Source organism: Sarcophilus harrisii, chromosome 5, assembly GCF_902635505.1.
Source record: "Sarcophilus harrisii chromosome 5, mSarHar1.11, whole genome shotgun sequence".
Classification (NCBI taxonomy): domain Eukaryota; kingdom Metazoa; phylum Chordata; class Mammalia; order Dasyuromorphia; family Dasyuridae; genus Sarcophilus; species Sarcophilus harrisii.
The window spans coordinates 274185618-274205242 of record NC_045430.1 but is presented as its reverse complement, the minus strand read 5'-3'; the positions used below and the strand labels follow the sequence as shown (position 1 = coordinate 274205242).

Here is a 19625-nt window from a genome sequence, read left to right as displayed (position 1 = left end):
GGATGCAACCAGTGTTAGGCTTGACTATCTATCAATTACAACCGTTATATACATTTTAAGGGGAGACTGTGCTTTAAACTCACCACGCCAGCTTACAAAAGAAGCTCAAGAAGCTTTGAGAAAAGTTGAACTGGCTTTATCCAATGTGTTTGAAAGAGTCACTCAAAAACCCTTGGAAATATCAGTTTTTGCCTACAAAAGAGATACCCACAGCAGTCCTTCATCAAGGAGACAGTGTGATAGAGTGGGTGAACCTCCCAGCACAACCAGAACAAAGCCTTACTCCCTACCCAGTGCTTGTGGCTAGAATTTTATTAAAGGCCATTAAGTAAGCAGTACAATTATCTGGGATAAGACCTGACAAGATATACACCTTTTGGCAAATTTTATTGGCCACAGCTCCAAATCTTGCACATGGGTCTCCATTAAAGATAACCAGACTATTAAATAACTGGCGATAGATTCTTGAAGAGAAGGTTTCTAAAGTTCCTCTTAAAGGACCAATGATCTTTACAGATGCATCCGAACATAACATTTGTGCTATATACTCTCGTGACATAACTATGAAGAGAGTAGTCAGAACTCCTTTTCAGTCCATTCAGCAGAATGAATTGTATGCAGTCTTCTAGCTCTTATTATCCAGGAGATATAAATATATCTGATTCGGCCTATTCAGTAGGTGTGGTACAAAGAATTGCCACAGCCCAAATAAAATTTGCAGTTTCTAATATATATCAGCTCTTTAAGGAACTTTAAGAGCAAGTGAGAAAGCATCCAGGTAAGACTTATATCTTGCATGTCCACTCACATAGTGGACTTCTAGGTCCTATTTTTGCTGATAATTCAAAGGCAGATAGCCTTCTATGTTGGCCAATACTCCTTTATTTCAAGAAGCCCAAGAATCACATTTTAAATATCATCAGGCTGTTTGAGCTTTACATTTACAATTTGGAATAACAAGAGAGGAAGCTAGGAGCATAGTAAAAGCCTGTACGGCTTGCCTTCCTTTCCATGCTCCTACACTGCCTCCAGGGAAGAACCCTCATGGTTTGAGACCCAGTGAAATTTGGCAAATGGATGTGACCCATTATAAATCTTTTGGTCTTCTGTCTTTTATCCATATTGTGGTAGGCACCTTTTCAGGATTCACTTTTTCAATGCCAACAGCAAAAAGAGACAGCCCGAGTGGTCACTGAATTCCTTATCCAAGCATTCGCAATTATGGGTGTGCCACAAGCAATAAAAACAGATAATGGTCCTGCTTATCCTTCTAAACATTTTGCACACTTTTGTGCACAGTATAAGATTTTACACACCACTGGCATACCTTTTAATCCTCAAAGACAGACAATAGTAGAGAGGAGAAACAAAGACATTAAGACGCTCCTCCAAAAACCAAAGAAAGGGGGAGCCACAGGTAACCCTAGAGAACTTCTAAATCTAGCCCTTTATACTATTAACTTCTTGATTTTTGATAAAGATGTACTGGCTCCGGCAGACAGGTTTTATAACCCATCGGAAGGGCAGTCTCTAGTGCAAGCAGCTCCACTGTCTTTAGATAATCGCCAGGTCATGTGGAGAAACCCAGAAAGTGGTGAATAGAAGGGACCACTTAGGCTAACTGCTTGGGGGAGAGGGTTTTCTTGTATCTCTACAGGGGGAGAACGAATCAGATGGGTGCCAACGAGCCGTATTTGCCTTATCCATTGGAGAGAGATGGAGCAGATCCTTGAAACGAAGGAGAAGACCCAAGAAACATCAGGTGGTTCCATTGCTGACTGTGCTCAGCACTGAAAGAGCCTGGCAGTTATGGCGTTTGACTCATGGACATCAAAAATTGTAGGACTTCAAAACCCTCAAGAATCATTGGAATCCCTGAGACATGAAAAGATTGTTGTAGGACTTCAAAACCCTCATGAATCATTGGATTTTCTGAGAAATGATAAGACTGTTGTAGGACTTGAAAACCTTCAGGAATAATTGGATTTTCTGAGAAATGATAAGACTGTTGTAGGACTTCAAAAACTTGTGGGGATCATTGGATTCTCTGAGACATGATATCACTGTTGTAGGACTTAAAAACCCTCAGGAATCATTGGATTTTCTGAGAAATGAGAAGACTATTGCAGGACTTCAAATCCTGCTGGAATCATTGGATTCCCTAACACATATAAAGACTATTGCAAGACTTCAAAACTTGCGGGGATCATTGGATTCCCTGACACGTGAAGCAATGGACAATAGATTGGTTTTGGACTATCCTTTGGCTGCTGAAGAAGGCATATATGTGACTGTTGTTTACATACCCTCCTTCTAGGACTTCTGGAAATCTTTTACAACACCATGTTGATTCATATTGTTTGTTATATCACTACTTGCATGTACAATTCATGTTTGTTACACCACATTGAGCCTGCACTAACTGTGGGGAGAGTCATCACTAATAGTACTTGTGTAATACCTCCCATGCTGATGGGTTTGTGCAGACCTGTTTCTCTTTCTAATAAGACCCTTCAGCCCAGAAACCCACTAGCAATCCCCACTTCCCTTTGGTGCTTTTCATCTCCCTTCCTGAGATGTCAGGGAGGGTGTGATCATCTCCTTTTCGGTGTTTTCACTTTCTTTCCAGAGAAGTCAGGGAGGACATGATCACATCCTTTTTGGCACTCTTAACTCCCTGAGAAGTCAGGGATGGCGTGATCACCTGTGTTCTAAAACAAAAGAAAGTGGAAGATATAAAGGGCCAACACTTTTGAGTCCATGCACTGAGGTCAGGACAGCCGAGCACTTAAGGCTAATTATCAATTGGACAATACTCTATAAGCATGTGCTTGGAAAATGGCCCTTCCCACTATCCTGTGTTGGCTGGATAATTGATGTATACAGAGAATTGTAGGAGGGACTAGGGGGTGGAGTAAGACTAGCCAGGGTCACTTCTGGGCAAGAGATGAAGAAGAAAGGTCGCAGAGATTCTACTTCAATCCTGAGTCTAAAGACCAAGAATAAAAACGGAGGACTTTTGCTTATCCTGACTCCAGCTGATTCTAAGGTATCCAGGGTGCTAAAGTGGTCATCATCATGTAACATATATTGGATTACTTGCCATCAGGGAAGGGGATGGTGGGAAGGAGGGGAAAATTTGGAGCACAAGGGTCCAATGTTGAAAAACTATCTGTGCATCACCTGCATCTTTGATTTCCTTCACAAGCTAATTGTACAATAATTCAGAGTCTGATTCTTTTTGTACAGCAAAATAATGTTTTGGTCATGTATACTTATTGTGTATCTAAGTTATATTTTAATATATTTAACATCTACTGGTCATCCTGCCATTTAGGGGAGGGGGTGGGGGGGGTAAGAGGTGAAAAATTGGAACAAGAGGTTTGGCAATTGTTAATGCTGTAAAGTTACCCATATATATCCTGTAAATAAAAGGCTATTAAATAAAAAAAAAAAAAAGAAAGGAAAAAAAAAAAAAGAAAAATTATCTGTGCATAAGTTTTGAAAATAAAAAAGCTTTAATTTTAAAAAAAGATTCTTTCTCCACTTGTGCAGATCTCAACATCTCTACCATTCACTGCCATCCTGTTCAATTCTCATCTATGTCCTTTTGAATTTCCTCCATTGAGAAACAGCCCAATGCTTTCCTTCCCTTAGCTATTTTGTCATCTTCGGGTCATTCAATCTATTTTGCATTCTCTTTATAAAACTGATCTACCTCTGTTTTCAGTCACATGTATCCTTGATGATTTATGTTATGGCTATGACCCTGGCTCTGGTATCAAGGGCCCTGGGTTCAAATCTCACCTGTGACACTAGCTGAGTGATTAGGTCATAGACAGGCTTTGGAATCTCACTGGTATAAAGGATTTTTACTCTGGAAATTCCCTAAGGTGATGTAATCATAGATTCTTTCCTCTTTCACTCTGAAAAGTTTAAAAATACAATACTATGAGCCAGGACCATATCAAATGACTGAAATGCTGTGAGTGTTAAGGGATGATACCTCTTCCCTCTCTCCCCCATAAATGCAGGAACACCAAATCACAACACAAAATCCATTTTTAAGAGAATAGTTCCCCCATTATGAGCTGCGTAATTGTTCTAGCATCCTGGCCTGGTCCAAAGGCCCATTTGTATGATACCTTATTAGAGGCCATCTGCTTTTGCTTTATTAAAGTTTTATTAAGGACCATCTGGCTGTCGCCGCCATGTTGTTTCTGATCTCCAAAGAAATGGGCATAAAAGAGGAAGAACATTTTCCATTTACAGAATAGACCAGAAAAACTCTCTGGTTCTGGGGTATTTTCTGAGACCCATGAGGATCATATGAAGCATGTTGTCACTGCCATGGACACGAGTCCTTCCTGCCCTCTTCTTGAAATGTTCACAGTCCACAATTGTGTTTCTGGAGACTTCCCAAAGCCACTAATGCCTCCCTACTGATGACTTTGGGCAGTGAGGTGACAGTGAATATGGTTCCGGGCCTAGAGTCAGGAAGACCTGAATTCAAACGTGGGCTCAAACTCTTACTAGGTGTGGGATCCTGGGCAAGTCACTCTAATCTGTTGGCTTCAGTTTCCTCATCGAAGGAAATCTAAGAAAACCCCAAATGGGATCACAAAGAGTCAAAAATGACTGAAAATGCCTGGAAAAACAACAAAAGCTGCTGACTTTGGACATGAATCACTGCAGCTGAGTAGAGTTTTGCTCTCATCCCTAGAAGATCCATGACCTTTGGCTAGCTGGTGTAAAGGAATCAGGACACCAGAGGGGTCACAGGAGGGATGGACATGCCAAGTGTCAGGGAGTCACCAATGCTGACTTGTCCACCACCTGCTATCAGGATATCCAAGGCTCTAGGGACCCCCCCCTAAGTTTTTACTTTCTTTGTAGCTCCCGATTTCATATCTCCATCCCAGGTGTCTCCTGTTGGGTTTTCCCATAGGTTCCCTCTTGTTTGTCTTCCTACCCTTCGGCCCAATCCTTTATCCATTCTCTTTATAGGATCATCCACATCCCACCTCCAAGGCACCCCAGGGCTCTGTACTTGGCCCCTTTTCCATCTCAACATTCTCCCTCTTGGTGATCTCATCGGCCCCCATGAATTCAACTATCATCCCTATTCAGGTCACTCCTATACCTATCTATCTATCTATAATTGTCTGTCTGTGTCTCGGTTTATCTATCATTTACTTCACTCCTCAGCTCCAATCAGACAATTATTTTCGTTGTTACGATTGTTCATTTGTTTCAATTGTGTCTTACTTTTCCACAACTCCATTTGTGGGTTTTCTTGGCAAAGCTATTGGAGTACTTTGCCATTTCCTTTTTCAGCTCATTTTACAGCTATGGAAACTGAGACAAAACAAGTGAAGAGATCTGTCCAGGGCCATAGAGCTAGTATCTGGACCAGATTTGAATACGGGAAGATGAGTCTTCCTAGTCCAGGCTTGGCACCCTACACATTATGGTGTCACCTACCTGCCCTTATTATAGGATCATAGCCCTAGAATTGGAAGACACTTCAGCAACCATCTAGTCCAACCCTTTCAATATACAAATGAGGAAACTGAGGCCCAGGGAGGGAACATAATTTTCCTAAAATCACATCAGTAATAAGCATCAAAGGTGGGATTTGAATCCAGGTCTTCTGTCTTTCTACTTTATCAACATCTGGATCGCCTTACTGAGTATCCTAAATTCAACATGAATGAAATGGGGCAGGGAACAGGGGAGACCTGGGAATTTATTGTTGGGGAATAGCTGAACAAATTATGGTGAGTGGATGTATGTGCAATGCTATTATGCTGTAAAGCATGACTTAAAAAGGGATAGTCTCAGAGAATTGTGGGAAGACTTGCATGAACGGATGCACAGTGAAGGAAGCAGAACCGGCAAGATGTAATAGCAGAACAGATACATGGTGAAGGAAGCAGAACTGGCAAGACGTAATAGCAGAATGATGCACGGTGAAGGAAGTGGAACCAACAAGATGTAATAACAGAACAGATACATGGTGAAGGAAGCAGAACCGGCAGACAACAAGGCAACAACTCTGAAGACCTGAGAATGCTGATCAATGACCAATCATTATTCCAAAAGACCGGCATTAAAGCTTGGGCCTGAGAGAGATCAACTCAGGTGTAGAATGAGACATACATGGCTGGTTGTGGCTAATATAGGAAATTGTTTACTTGGTTATGTACATTTGCTATGATGGCTTTCTTTCTCTCTTTTCTTTCCAATGTGTGTAGGCAGAAGGATGGGGAGAGAGGAGAGAGAAAAATAAGTGCTTGTTCATTTAAAAAGCAAATAAAATTTAATTTTAAAAAGTTATGAAAGTAACTACCGAAAGCACATCGGAAAAAATGGAAATTTGATAGCTAAAGATAAAATGCAATTATTATTCTGCCACGTTTGATTAGAAATCAGACTGACATGCCTGCAGCTCAACTTAAACTCAGTTATAATATGATTAAGAGTTAGGACATTTTAATTGGATTCCTTTTTGAATGCTAATGTCCCCAACATGCACCTGATTTGCAATCAGTTCTCATTTTTGAAAACTCCGTTTTATGTAGATGATCAATTTTGGCTTGCACTGTATGGAGGTCGGGTTGGTAACCACATGCAAACAAAGAACCTCGGATTGAAAGAAAGAACTTTCTTTATAGACACTGTTACCATTTTTCTGTCTTCCCAGCTCCTCCTTTCCTACTGATTCTTTGTAGCCTCTGGTGGGGAACCCAGAGTTGGTGCCATTTTCTATTTGAGACCTTTGGTCTCCTTTGGGTGCTAGAATTTCCTCCAATACATGTTGTCTTCTCCAATAAAATGTAAAATCCTTTTTTAAAAAAAGCATTTTTTATTTTCAAAATATATATGTGGATAATTATTGACATTTACCCCTACAAAATCCTGTGTTCTATTTTTCCCCCCATTCCCTCCCTCATTTGGCAAGTGACCCAGTATTATGTTAAACATGTGCAAGACTGTAAAATCCTTTAGGAAAGAAGCAGTCGCTTTCTCTTTTTGTTTGTTTTTTGTAATGCTACTTAATAAATGCTTGCTGATTGATTGATTGGAGTCAGGAAAATTTGGGTTCAAATTCTGCCTCACACACTTACTAGCTCTTTGATTCTGGGCAGGTCACTCGACTCTACCTCAGTTCCCTCCTCTGTAAAGTAGGGATAATACTGCCCCTGCCTCCCCGAGTAAGTGTGAGGCTTAAAGGACACAAGGTCTATAATAGGGGTTGGTTGGGCTGTAGGAAGATGAGCTCTTACTTTGCAACATGTACAAGGAGAAATAGGCGGGAGCCGGGGACAGGGCTGCAGGATGGTCCCATGTGCTGCTATATAGACTCCCCAGCCACCATCTTTCCCCTCACTACCCCCCTACTCACTATTATTATAATATGGATTATAATTCATAATAATAATGAGTATTTGTATGGCACCTGCCATGTTCCAGTTGTCTCAGTCATGTCACGTCTGACTTGTTATGTCTCCATTTAGGGAGGAGACTAAAGCAAACAGGGTTAAGGGAACTGCCACACAGCTAGGAAGTGTCTGAGGTCACATTTGTACTCGGTCTTCCCAACGCCCGGCCTGGCACCATATCCACTGCACCACCCAGCTGTTCTTCCAGGTACCGTGCTAAACACTTCACAAATATCATCTCATTTGATCCTCACCACAATCTTTTAAAAAAAGTTTTATTAAAGCTTTTTATTTTTCAAAACATATGATGGATAATTCTTCAATATTAACCCTTGCAAAACCTTGTGTTCCAATTCCCCCCGCTTTCCTCACCCCCTTCCCTAGATGGCAGGTAGAAATATATGTTAAATCCAATGTATATATATTCATACAATTATCATTATTCTGCTGCACAAGAAAAATGAGATCAAAAAGGAAAAAATGAGAAAGAAAATAAAATGCGAGTAAACAACAACAAAAAGAGTGAAAATGCTATGTTGTGTTCCACCCTTGGTCCCCACAATCCTCTCTCTGGGGGTAGACGACTCTCTCCAACACAAGATCATTGGAACTGGCCTGGACCATCTCATTGTTGAAGAGAGCCCCGTCCATCAGACTTGTACATCGTATAATCTTGTTGTTGTTGTGTATGATGATCTGGTCCTGCTCACTTCACTCAGCATCAGTTCATTTGAGTCTCTCCAGGTCTCTCTGAATCCTCCTGCTGGTCATTTCTGACAGAACAATAATATTCTCTAACATCCATATACCATAATTTGCTCAGCCATTCTCCAATTGAGGGGCATCCACTCAGTTTCCAGTTTCTGGCCACTACAAAGAGGGCTGCCACAAGCATTTTTGCACATGTGGGTCCCTTTTCCTCCTTTAAGATCTCTTCAGGATATAAGCCCAGTAGAAACACGCTGGATCAAAGGGGATGCAGTTTGGCAGCATGTAGATATGGGGATAGTCCAAACCGCTCTCCAGAATGGCTGGATGTATTCATAACTCCACCAACAATGTATGAGTGTCCCCGTTTTCCCGCATCCCCTCCAACATTTGTCATCTTTTCCTGTCATTTTAGCCAATCTGAGAGGTGGGTAGTGGTACCTCAGAACTGTTTTAACTTGCATTTCTCTGATCAATAATGGTTTAGAGCCCCTTTTCATATGACAAGAAATGGCTTTAATTTCTTCATCTGAAAATTGTCTGTTCACATCCTTTGACCATTTATCAATTGGAGAATAGCTTGGATTCTTAGAAATTTGGGCCAATTCTCTATATGAAATGAGGCCTTTATCAGAACCCTTAAATGTAAAAATCTCATTACCATCTTTTCAGGAATCCTCAATTTACAGTTAGGGAAACTCAGGTAGGCAGGGGCTAAGTGACTTGTTCAAAGTCCTGCAGCTCGGGAGCAGCTGAGGCTGGATTTGACTGCAGGCCTGGCACCGTGCACCGTACAAATTATAAGCTGCTTTGCTTACTGCAGAGAATGTGGTAAATTCATTTGAGTTGAAAAGCTAAGTGCCTGAAGTCTGCTTAAAACGCCCCCTCTCAGGGACTAGAAAGAATAACTGGCTGACAGTGGAATCGTCTTCCTGCGTCGGCAGAGATTTTTGAGGCGATTTCCCAGCCCTCCTGAGGCCCCGGGCAGAGGCAGTCTCCTGCTGCCCACATCCTGGCTGCCGCTGATAGCCCGTGGCCTCTAACTCATTTGCCAGAGGAAGACAGAGCCAGCCTTTGCTAGAGGGGTCTGGAGAGGCCTGAAGAGCTGGCACAGGGCCTTGGGAGAGGGCAGGGCTGAGACTGAGTCCTGGTCCTGGGCAGGTTCCCTCTGGTTCCCCACCCCCCTTGGGTGGGAGCTCCCACAGGAAGGATCTGATGAGTTTTGGGCAGGCAGTGGCGGGGGAGAGGGGAAGAGGGGAAACAAGGCGCCCTCCCACCCCCAGCAGTGGGGCTGATCCTCTCTGCAGGTGCCAAAAGGGGAATTGTGCCAGGGAGGGGGGCTGCTGCCAGAGACGTGCCAAGCAGGGGGAGGGCGCATCCGTCGCCTGGCTCCCAATGGTCCGGGATCCCTCCCCTTCCCAGCTTTATGCCCAGCCACACTTCACTGTCCCTCAAACTCCCCGGCAAACAGTGATCAGCCCCCCGAATGCTGCCACAAGGAGAAGCTCCTGCCCCCCCAGGGAGGTCACAGATTAATTGGGGAATAAGACACCCTCCCATTCAGGGGAGGGGGATAACAGACAGGGGAAGAGAGGCAGGCTGGCACGATGGGTAGACAGCAGGTCTCACAGCTCTGGTTCAAGTCCTGCCTCTCTCTCTCTCTCTCTCTGTCTGTCTGTCTGTCTCTCTCCCTCACACACACACACACACATACACACACACATCTTCCCTTATCAGATTCTCAGCCCCTGAGGGACAGGGAATGTCTTTTTTTTCCCTCTTTGAATCTAGCATAGTGCCGGAAACAGCAGGTGCTTAATATTTAGTGACTATTAATACCACAATTATGTCTGTAAAAGAGACAAGGTGAAAGCCTTTCTGTAGCTACTGGCTCCTAGAACCAGGTTTAGTTCATTGGGGAAGATTTCCAAGAAGAGGAAACGATTGGTCTCTGGAGTACTCAAAAGAGGTAGATTTGTGGCTTGGAAGATGAGGGGAAAGAGCCGACTTAAAGATGGGAGGGGATCCTCCGTGCCAGCTGTGAAATGGGTTTGTCTTGTTGAACACAGCTGGGGCTGCAAGAGCAGGCAAAATAAGGGGGGAGTCTGACTCCAACTTGTAGTGAGCCAATGCATGCTCCTCTCTGTGCCCATCAAACCCATATGAACTGAGGAAAAATGGACCCAGGACAGCCCTTTCTCATGTCATTTATTTAGTGATAAACTAGCTCCATAAAGAGAGTTCCTTGCACATTCAGGCGGGTTCCTCGGGGTATTATTCCGCTCTTAAGGCAGCACGATCTGGCTTTTAAACAAATATAAAAGGAACAGCACAAGTAGCCATAAAAGTGGTGCTCTCCAAGGGAGCTGGGGTCAGGTTCAGGGGAAGGAAACCGCTGCGAATAAAATAAATGAAGCCCAGCCTGCAAACGCCGCCGTGCCCTGAACCGAACGACTGCCTGATGGCTGGCATTTCGGCCCTTGTCATCACTCACGGAGGCTGGGGTGACATATTGCAGAGAAATCAAAGCCAGTGCTGAATAGCAGATAAATGCACGGAGGATGCAAATCAAACCCATGAAGAGCGAGAACAGCTGGCAGGGAAAAAATAGAGCCTGCAGATGTCAACATCAAAATTAGAGACATTTCAAATAAGTTCAATGCCAATACCCAGGAACCATCAGCCCCAAGGTTGTCAGAATGACTTGTTATTGCTTTCACTCAGAATCAGAAGCACCAGGCTATCCCACGACAGCTGGAAGGCTCACGATGAATTCCAAGGGCCCAACCGACTCATGTCGGCAGCGTTTGAGACCCTCTGGACACATCTGGACAATATGGAGTCTGTGGAAGGTGTTCGGTGTTTGGTGGAGGAAGAGAAATGCAGAGTTCTTCACAGGGGGAAAGGAAGGAGTTAAACCCAGGTGGGGAAAGAATGGTGAGCTTGGAATAACCTTAACCATGTTCCTTGACTTGACCAGGTAGCTTTCCTTTCTACTCAGCATTATGGCAGCACCCAGGTTCCTGTAGGGAATAGGAGATTTGCAGGATCCTTTGGGGTACCGTATTGGACTGGGTCCTCAACCTTGGCCGGGGCTTTCAGAATTCAGCTGACCGCTAGAGGGAAGTCACACAGATCAAACCTGCTGGCTGGGAATCCACCTTCCCAGGTAGATTCATGGGCAGCCAAAAGAGCCCAATGTTATGCCCATCTCCTAGGATCAATAGCAGCAAGGATAGGGAAAGCTCGGAGGAGCTAAGGACAGGAGGCAGGGAGAATTTACTGGCTGTGTGTTGCCTTCTAAGAAGCTCCTTCATCTCTGTGGGTCTCATTTTCCTCATCTGTAAAATGAGGCAGAATCACAGAAGTTTGGAAGCCCTCTCATCCACCCAATCCCCGAAGGAAAATTTTCACCCAACAAGTGCCCTTCCATCTCTGAATTATACAACCTCAAAGGTCCCTGGTAAATCCAAGTTACAGCAGACTTCTGATCTCACCGATGCCATGTCTCTGGTGGGCTTTCTAGGTGGGTTTTGCAGTTGCTTTGGGGACCAAAGCAAGTGAGAGGGAGTGAGCTAACAGTGTAACAGAGACAACTGAAAACATTATTTCAAGTTGGTTTTTGGTCATTCAATTTGAAAATAACCAGCAGGGGGCACCGGCCCCTAGGGAAGGCACCTAGTCCTGCCGGCTGGAACCAGTTTTCCCAAGGACCCATTCCTAATGCACATAATCCATACATAATGTTTCTCTCTGTAGGGAATTTAGTGCCCACCCAGATCTCAAATAATCTGGCAACTGGGCCGATTTCCCTTGTATTTATGAACCCTGAAAGGAGGGGACGCCTGTCCATAGAAAGGGAAAGCGATGGCGTTTTCTGATCTTTTTTTGCATCTAGACCTAGCAGTGGTACAGTTGGTCAATGGATAGGCCAGAATTAGTGCATTTCTGGGCCTCCAGAACAGCCGGACCATTTCGCTCCCCCAACAGTGTCCTGAGGTGCCGGTCTTCCCACAGCCCTAAGTTCTAAAAAAAACCCAGTCCTGATAGGAGGCTCACGTCATGTTACCAGTAGTGCCTTCTTTCTGATTTATTCTGTGTCTGCTCACAGTTGTTAGCATGATGTTCCTCTCCTCCCACCCTCGGCTAGGGGCTCTTTGAGAGTTGGGGTCCCTTCGCCTTTCATTGTGCCCCAGAATACAATAAGCAACCAACAGATGCTTATCAATTTCAAGAACATGAAGAGTAATTGATGGATCAACATTTGTTAATATCTATGATGGATGCACCTGAGGATGGAAAAAGAGGCAAAATACAGTTCCTGCCCCCAAGAAGTTCTCAATCTAATAGGGTAAGACCTAGGGATCAGCTTTGGAGCTAAAGAGGGACCCTAAGAATTAACCAGGATAATTTCATCTTCAGTGATAAGAACAGTGAAATTCGCCCCAGACTATCCAGAGGGTCGATGGCACAGATGAGATTTGAACCCATCTCCTCCAAGAACCATCGGAAGCACAATCACCCTCATCCCGCTAGGAAAACTAGACCGAGTTTCCCTGGGAGCAGCCCGAACTGTGCCCTGTGCTTGTGTGGCTAAAGCTGACATCAGCCCAGGACCAACGGAAGCCATGGTGGTTGTGAATGGAAAGGAGGCCGATCTGCTTGTCTGCAAACACGAGAATGAGAGACTCCGATACTGAAGGAGGATTTTATTGTCGGAAAGCTCAGTACAGTTTGAACAGTCCTTTGCCCCAGAAGAGCCCGGCCCACTCCATACAGTTCCAAAATCGTACCATTGTCCTACAGCTTAATGGTCCACAAGGCTTCTGCCTTTTTTCTCACTCTGTTCCCAGCGGGTCAAAAGCTTGTCCTCTTTCAAACCTGTTCAAGATTTTCTTTTCTTTCTTTCTTTCCCTTACATCCTTATTCAATGTTGAGCTTCCACAGCACTGGCTCGTGCACCAGGATAGAAAGTTTATGCATTAATTAGGCCCCGATCCTAATATCTTTCGGGCGATAGTTTGGTCATGCATTTCCTTTATTGCACATAATAGCATATGACTGTGATTTGGAATCACTCACCGGTACAAAAGGCAAACTGCCTCTCCCTGTGGTTTGAATCTGTGCTTTCTCTTAGGCAGCTGCCAAGTTCGTGAAGTAGGGACACTGGACAGGAGGGAAGCGAACGGGAGAGAGCGTCGGATGGGACGCAGCCCAATACTGCGGGACGCTGAGAGTCGTCAAAACAGAACGGAGAGTTCAAAGGAAGAGCGGAGATCCCATCATTTGGGGCTTAATAAGGCAGATGGTCAAACATTTTGTACAAGATCTAAAATATGGTACTTAGAAGAGGTAGAAAATACCAAAATAGTATTTAAGAAAAAACACATGTTATTTAAAACAATTAGGTAAATTTGCCAAGTTTTTTTGTTTTTTTTTCTTAAAAAGTTCCCCTGTTGTGTGTTTCAAGTTCGTAGAAATCAGTAAGGTCGTGGATACAAACGTACTGTGGATTTCAAATTGTTTTGTCGAACACTAAGATGTTGCTGAATAGGTTGCAGGAGAGGGTCACGGAAGGACAGAAAAGCAGGGGCTGCTTTCAGTCCTAGCCAGAGGTTCTGTTCTCCTTCGGGGCAGCTTCCCCAAGTGGCTACTTTGAGCCACGGAGCCAAAATATCGGGCACGGGAATTTTCTTTCCTAATGCTTGAACAACAGGGTACAATTGTGCATGTAAGGCAACTGGACAACCTCTTCCAGGAGGTTCTAAACCCATATTAAACAAAAATAAGATTTCTTTTCATCTCACAGCCCTACCCTCCCACCTGAGAAAATAAAAGGAAGAGAACAATCAGACTAGAATCCGCAGAATCGCCCGGTGTGAGCAATTCTCCAGCAGTCTGAGGCCAAAAGTTTGCTGAGCTACCAAATTAAACTCGGGCAGCTCATCAAGTGGGGGCCTCTCTTCCTGTTCCCCAACATATCTGGGAGATATTCTTTTTTCCCTTTCAACATGATTCAGTAAGGCATCAATTTAATCTGAATGTCTGTGAAGCCTTTGGAAAATTAGTGTTAAAGCTTCTCTCCTTCTCCTCTCCCCAAGCCTCTAACATTCAGGATTTCATTTTATTAAATAGTTTCTCTATAAAAAGAAATTAAGGTGTTCTACATTCATACAAACAATCATGGTAACAATTGGAGTTGTAAAGAAATCCATTGAGGAAAATAGATACTTATATACTTACAAGTCTAGGTTAAGCACAAATGCATCATTCTAGATGGTGTCTTATAAATACATGTACATATATTCCTATATAGGTAAGTAGGCATTGTCTCAGAAAGCAAACAGCAGAGGACCAGAGGCAGATGAACTTCTTTCACCACAGGGCGGGATTATCGAGTTTGGAAAAGCCGTGGTCTTTCCGAAGGTCCAAGTAAGTACCGTTGCTCACCCACGAGTCGTCGCTGGATTTCCTGCCCAACAACAAGCAGTTTCTCGAATGAGCAAAAGAGGGATTCTCTGGACAATCTCCTCACCCGAGATCTCCGAGAATACAGGTGCTTTCTGATTTGTTGAACTTTCTTAATACCCCTATACCGGCCGACACACTCCTCCACTGAACGAGCAAACGTAAAGACATTGCTGAATTTGCTGACTGATTTTTCTTCCATTTTCTGACTCTGTCATTCCCTTGTCCCATTAACCCCAGCAGCTCCTAGTGCCCCTTTTTTGTGGTCAGTGGTTTCAGTCATGCCTGACTCTCCATGACCCTATTTGGGGTTTTCTTGGCACAGATACTGGGTGCTCGGCCATTTCCTTCTCCAGTTCATTTCATAGATGAGGAAACAGAGGGAACAGGGTTAAATAACCTGCTCAAGAGTCACACAGTGATTAAATATCCAAGGCCGTGCGTGACACTCAGGTCTTCCTGACTCCAGGCTCAATGTGCTACCCACTGTGCCACCTTGCTGCCCAGTGTCCCTCTAGAATCAAATACAAACTCCTCAATTTCACTTTTAAAGCTCTTCACACCCTGCCCCAGCCTCATTGGACATCATTGCCCCCTATCTACCTCTTTGTGATCCAGCCAAACAGTCCGTTGGTCAGACATTAATCTCTACCTTTCCCTCTGCAACTTTCCCCGGCCTCCCCCAGGCCTGGAATATAGTCACTCCTCATGAAATCTCTCTCTTCCTTCAAACCAAACTCTAGTGCCTCCTTGGGCATGAAGCCTTTCCGGGTCTCCCCAGTGGCCGGTGCCCACCCTCCCCAATTAGCTGGCACTTAATTATTGCGTAGCTAATTAAGCCAGTAGAGCTTAACCCGACACCGACGCCCTGTGTGCTTAACTGCGCCTGGCTGGTTGTAAATAAGGATTGTCTCAGGCTTTGTGTTTGTGCTCCTGGGGCTCCTTCCAGGCCTGAAGCATAAGAGGAACTTCAAATACTTGGCAAGTGGGTGTATTACATTTGGAAAGCATCAAAGAGCTTTGGTAATTCTAAGCTACTCCCTTGCGCAAAGTTCCATCTTCTTAACACGGAAATCCTCCTGAAAATGCTTTGGAACATGAAAACTTCTGAAGAATTAAGGTTTCGGGTGAGCCAGTGACAACGTATCCGTGTCATTCCCCCCTTGAGGGCCGGGGTCGGTTTTTATTGGCATAATCTCAGCCCAATAATGTGCAGTATGGAGAGGGCTGCTCTGGAAGCTGGGAACACTTGGGTTCAAATCTTATGACTGGGCAGCCCACTTATTCTCTCAGAGCCTGAGGCAGCTCAGTGGCTGAGAAACTGCCATTCTGCCCGGGTCATGGGAGTTTCCTCACCTGAGAGTTCTGTGGAACAGCCAGAGCAGTTCCAGTCCCAGACCCTCCCTCGCTTCCCAGTCCCTCCATCAGTGCCATAGTCTCCCCAATGACGAGCATACCTGAAAAACCGAGGCTGATGCTCCAGGTTATTCTCTTCCATGACCCGGCGCCGCTCCCTCTGCATTTGCTCGATCCTTTGCTTTTGTGTTTCTGCTTCTTCTATGTTCCCTTCTTCTAAAAACCTGCACAGAGAGGACCATGGTTCAGAAATGTCCTAAGCCAAGAGAAGCTCCTATGTATGTCCCTGGTGTCTTGGTGTTTGCACCACTACTCAGGGAGGGAAGGAGGGAGGGATCAAAGGAGGAAAGAGCTCAAGAATCCTTATTCCCATTTTACTGATGAGGAAGTAAAGGCTCTGAGGGACAGTAGCTCTAAATGGACATGAACCTGGAACAAGGTCTTTGGCTTTCCTCTCCAGGGAGCTTTATTGCAGAATTGCACTAAATTGCTTGAACCCATATGGTTACCTGGATGTCCCAAAATGTCCTGATATACAGTATGAATAAATTAGCAATTAAGAGTAGTGGCAAGAATACTGATTTAGGGGTACATGGGACCATAAATCTTAAGCTGGAAATAAGGTTAAAGATAACTTTAATCTTTACCTTGGGAGCCAAGAAGGGAAGGTATAATTATACCCATTTTATAGATGAAACACAAAGACACAGAGTGGTTAAAGGACTTGCCAAGATCATGATGCTGGGCTCAGAATGATACTCACATAATCACTATATCTAGGGGCCTGGTTTTCTCTGAGCCTTAGTTTTCTGTGAACTCTTTATAAAAAGCGAGAATTCAATCCTTCAGATTCCTTGTATTCAAAACTATCTATGGCTCTAATGCATCATGTTCTCCTAAGCATGTAAGGAAAAGCCTTCATGACACCAAGGAAAAAGATTCTGGGTCAAAGGGGACCACTTATGATCTAAGATCTTGTGCCAGAGAAGACCTAGAGCACTGTCTGGACTGACATCTTCCATTCAATCAATCAATGAAGGAACTGAGGCCCTCAAAGGTGCAATGTCTTCTCCAAAGTCACTCAGGTACCTGCCCAATATGGACCTGGAGCCTGGCCCTGGGAAGTCATGCTCTGAAGTCGGAGTCTGAGAATCTGGGATCGATGCCCAACCTTGTGACTCTGGGAAAGACACATCACCTGTCTGGCTTTGGATCATATCGATAAAATGAGAGCTTGGGCAAGATGACTTCTGGGATAATAATCCCCCTCCTCCCCAAGCCAATATAATCTCTGACAATCTTCAGCCATTCACCCATCTAACTACCCATCCAAATATTTAGTGGGTAAATAACTATGTGCAACCTGAGCTTGGGGTTATAATGTTGATCCTGAGCAAGACTACAGAGAATGGCTTCTAATGGAAAGGATGAGTTTACTTAGAGTAGGCGGTAAGGTATGTAAGGAAGGGGATTTTTTTTTGTCTTGTTACTAATTTATTGAAGGAATTAATGAACAAAGTGGATCTCCTTGAGTATTGTGCCGTTTCCCATTTTGCTTTGGAATGGTTGGGTGGTTATTGCAACCATACTCGAATTCCAGGCCCTGATGGAGATCAGGATGATGGTGGGAGTGGCAACGAGTCCAGCGTTAGACAGGGACTTCAAGAGACCTTGTATCCAATCCTGTGGCTCATCCTTACCACCCCTGTGATTCTGGACAATCTGCTTAATCTCTTTGGGTTTCTCTTCCTCCTGGATAAAAAGGGGATAATCACCCTTGCTGTCCACCCTCAGAGAGACTCTGTGAGGAAGATTTGGAAACCACTTAAAGTACCACAAAATGTGTTGTTTCTAGTAATTCAAGCTCTCCAGAGGAATAATGGGTTTCTTTGGAGTGGACGGGCCGGGGCCGGGGAGGGAGTACAGGCTCAGAAATTTGTCCCTGGAAGGGCCCTCAGAGGCAATCTAAGGAAACTGAGACCCAACGAGGTTAGGTGGCCTACCGGGGTGATGCAAGCAGTGGGGAGCACAGTCTGAATTCTAGGCAAGCTCCTTAGATTCCAAATTGAGGCCCTTCCAGTGGATAACCCAAGGAGCCTGAATGGGATGAGGTGAGGTCTTTCAAGACAGTTGTGAAAATCGAGTAAGGCTTCATCTGCTTCAGAGCTGGAGTAGGCCTGAAGGACTTTAAGCATTGAGACAAGGGCATGCTTAATTCCCCTTCCTGCTATCCTCCCATGACATCAGTGTCTCCCTATTTCAGTCAATTATGGGCAACTATGTACTTACTGGTCAAGTTCAATTTCTTGGGTAGTTCCTGAGTTTAGAATGTAAGATCCTCAGCCAATAAGGATGAGGGTCAGTGGTGGGAGGTGGGATTTGTGTTAGGGATTAAAAGTGTTGGCCCTGCGCCCTCCCCTCCCCTCCCCCCTCCACAGGGCTTTCTCCCTTCAACTGTCTGCTTGACGGGTGGGAGAATGTATAATAAACTTTGCTTTGCCTCTAGAGATCTCTCCAGCTTTTTTATTAAAATGGTGATCTCTCACCATTTCTGAGCCACACAAGCCCAATGGCAGATGGTGCAGTTAGGGGCACCACAGTGAGCAAGGAGGGTCCCACTCATCACTGACATTCTGAGGCCCCGTGAGTAGCATCAGCTGCCATCTCTTTATATCGCCCGGGCACTGGGGATGGGCGAGGGGGAAGCCGGAGAACGTTACCTTTGGTCTGGCCGGAAACGTGTGTCCGTGGAGGGGAGGTACGGTTTGGTCAATGGATCCAGCTCATTCAGTTCCAGGGCAAACTGGGTGAAGCCATAATACTGCTCATGCCCTTTGGGCATGGGGTCTGTGAAGAAGCACAACAATAATCAGTGCTCGCCTCCCACTCCCCCTGGTCTCTGTTCATTTCCCTAACCACCTACCTGTCCTCTCTGACCTCAGCATCATTTTGCTTCCAAATGAAAACATTCTGGCAGAAGCCACCCGGACACGTTCCCTTCTCCTGCCTTCCCTGCATCCCCGTTTGCTCTGCTGCCATCTGCACCCCTCCCACCCCAGCCCCGCCACCCCCACGTCCTCTCCTGCTCTGGTCAGCCCAGCTGGGCCCCGGTGACTGGGCAATCTAGACACTCACTTAAGACTTGAAATTGCAGAGGCTGAGCGCAAAGACCAGCATCCAATTTCTGCAGCTCCACTGGCTTCACTCTGACTTGTATTGTATTGTTATAAGAAACCTGCTTTTAAAAAAATTCTGTGCTTGTTTTCCCCTGATTCCCTCTGCAGATCCTCCCAGGGAGCATTTTAGGGCTTTGAAATCTGTCAGATCTGGTTTCCCCTCTTTTCACACCTGGAATTAGCCCATGTGGTGTGGTGGGTGTCAGGGGGCCCCCCATGGGGCACTCGCCCTTCCTGGGCCCGTTTCCTCATCTGTTAAATGAGGAGAACACCCAGAATGGCCCCTGAGGTCCCTTCTGGCCCTAGAGCGGAAGGGGAAGCTACGTGATACAGTGGAGGGTAGGCTGGACCTAGAAGCGAGGAAGACCTAACCCCACCTCAGATATTTGCTAGTGGTATTGTCCATACAAGTCTGCCTCAGTTTCCACATCTGTGAAATGAGGTTAATAATAATAACTCCTCCTTCCAGGGT

The 19625-nt window shown here is 44.9% G+C and overlaps 1 protein-coding gene across 7 annotated transcripts in view; it reads right to left on the bottom strand.

Annotated features, from left to right (window-relative positions):
* Positions 1-12847: 12847 nt before the first annotated feature.
* Positions 12848-19625, bottom strand: part of OSBPL3 (oxysterol binding protein like 3) — a 126297-nt gene continuing 119519 nt past the window's right edge. For 4 of the 7 annotated variants that reach the window (XM_031940578.1, XM_031940577.1, XM_031940581.1 and 1 more), the window contains 3 exons: positions 18698-18824; positions 16079-16201; positions 14529-14625 (listed from right to left, as the gene is read on the bottom strand). In XM_031940578.1, the coding sequence (XP_031796438.1) occupies positions 14529-14625; positions 16079-16201; positions 18698-18824 (347 nt within the window). Of the gene's footprint in view, positions 14626-16078; positions 16202-18697; positions 18825-19625 lie in introns of all 7 variants that reach the window. The other 3 variants (XM_031940576.1, XM_031940580.1, XM_031940582.1) reach the window with 1 other exon arrangement.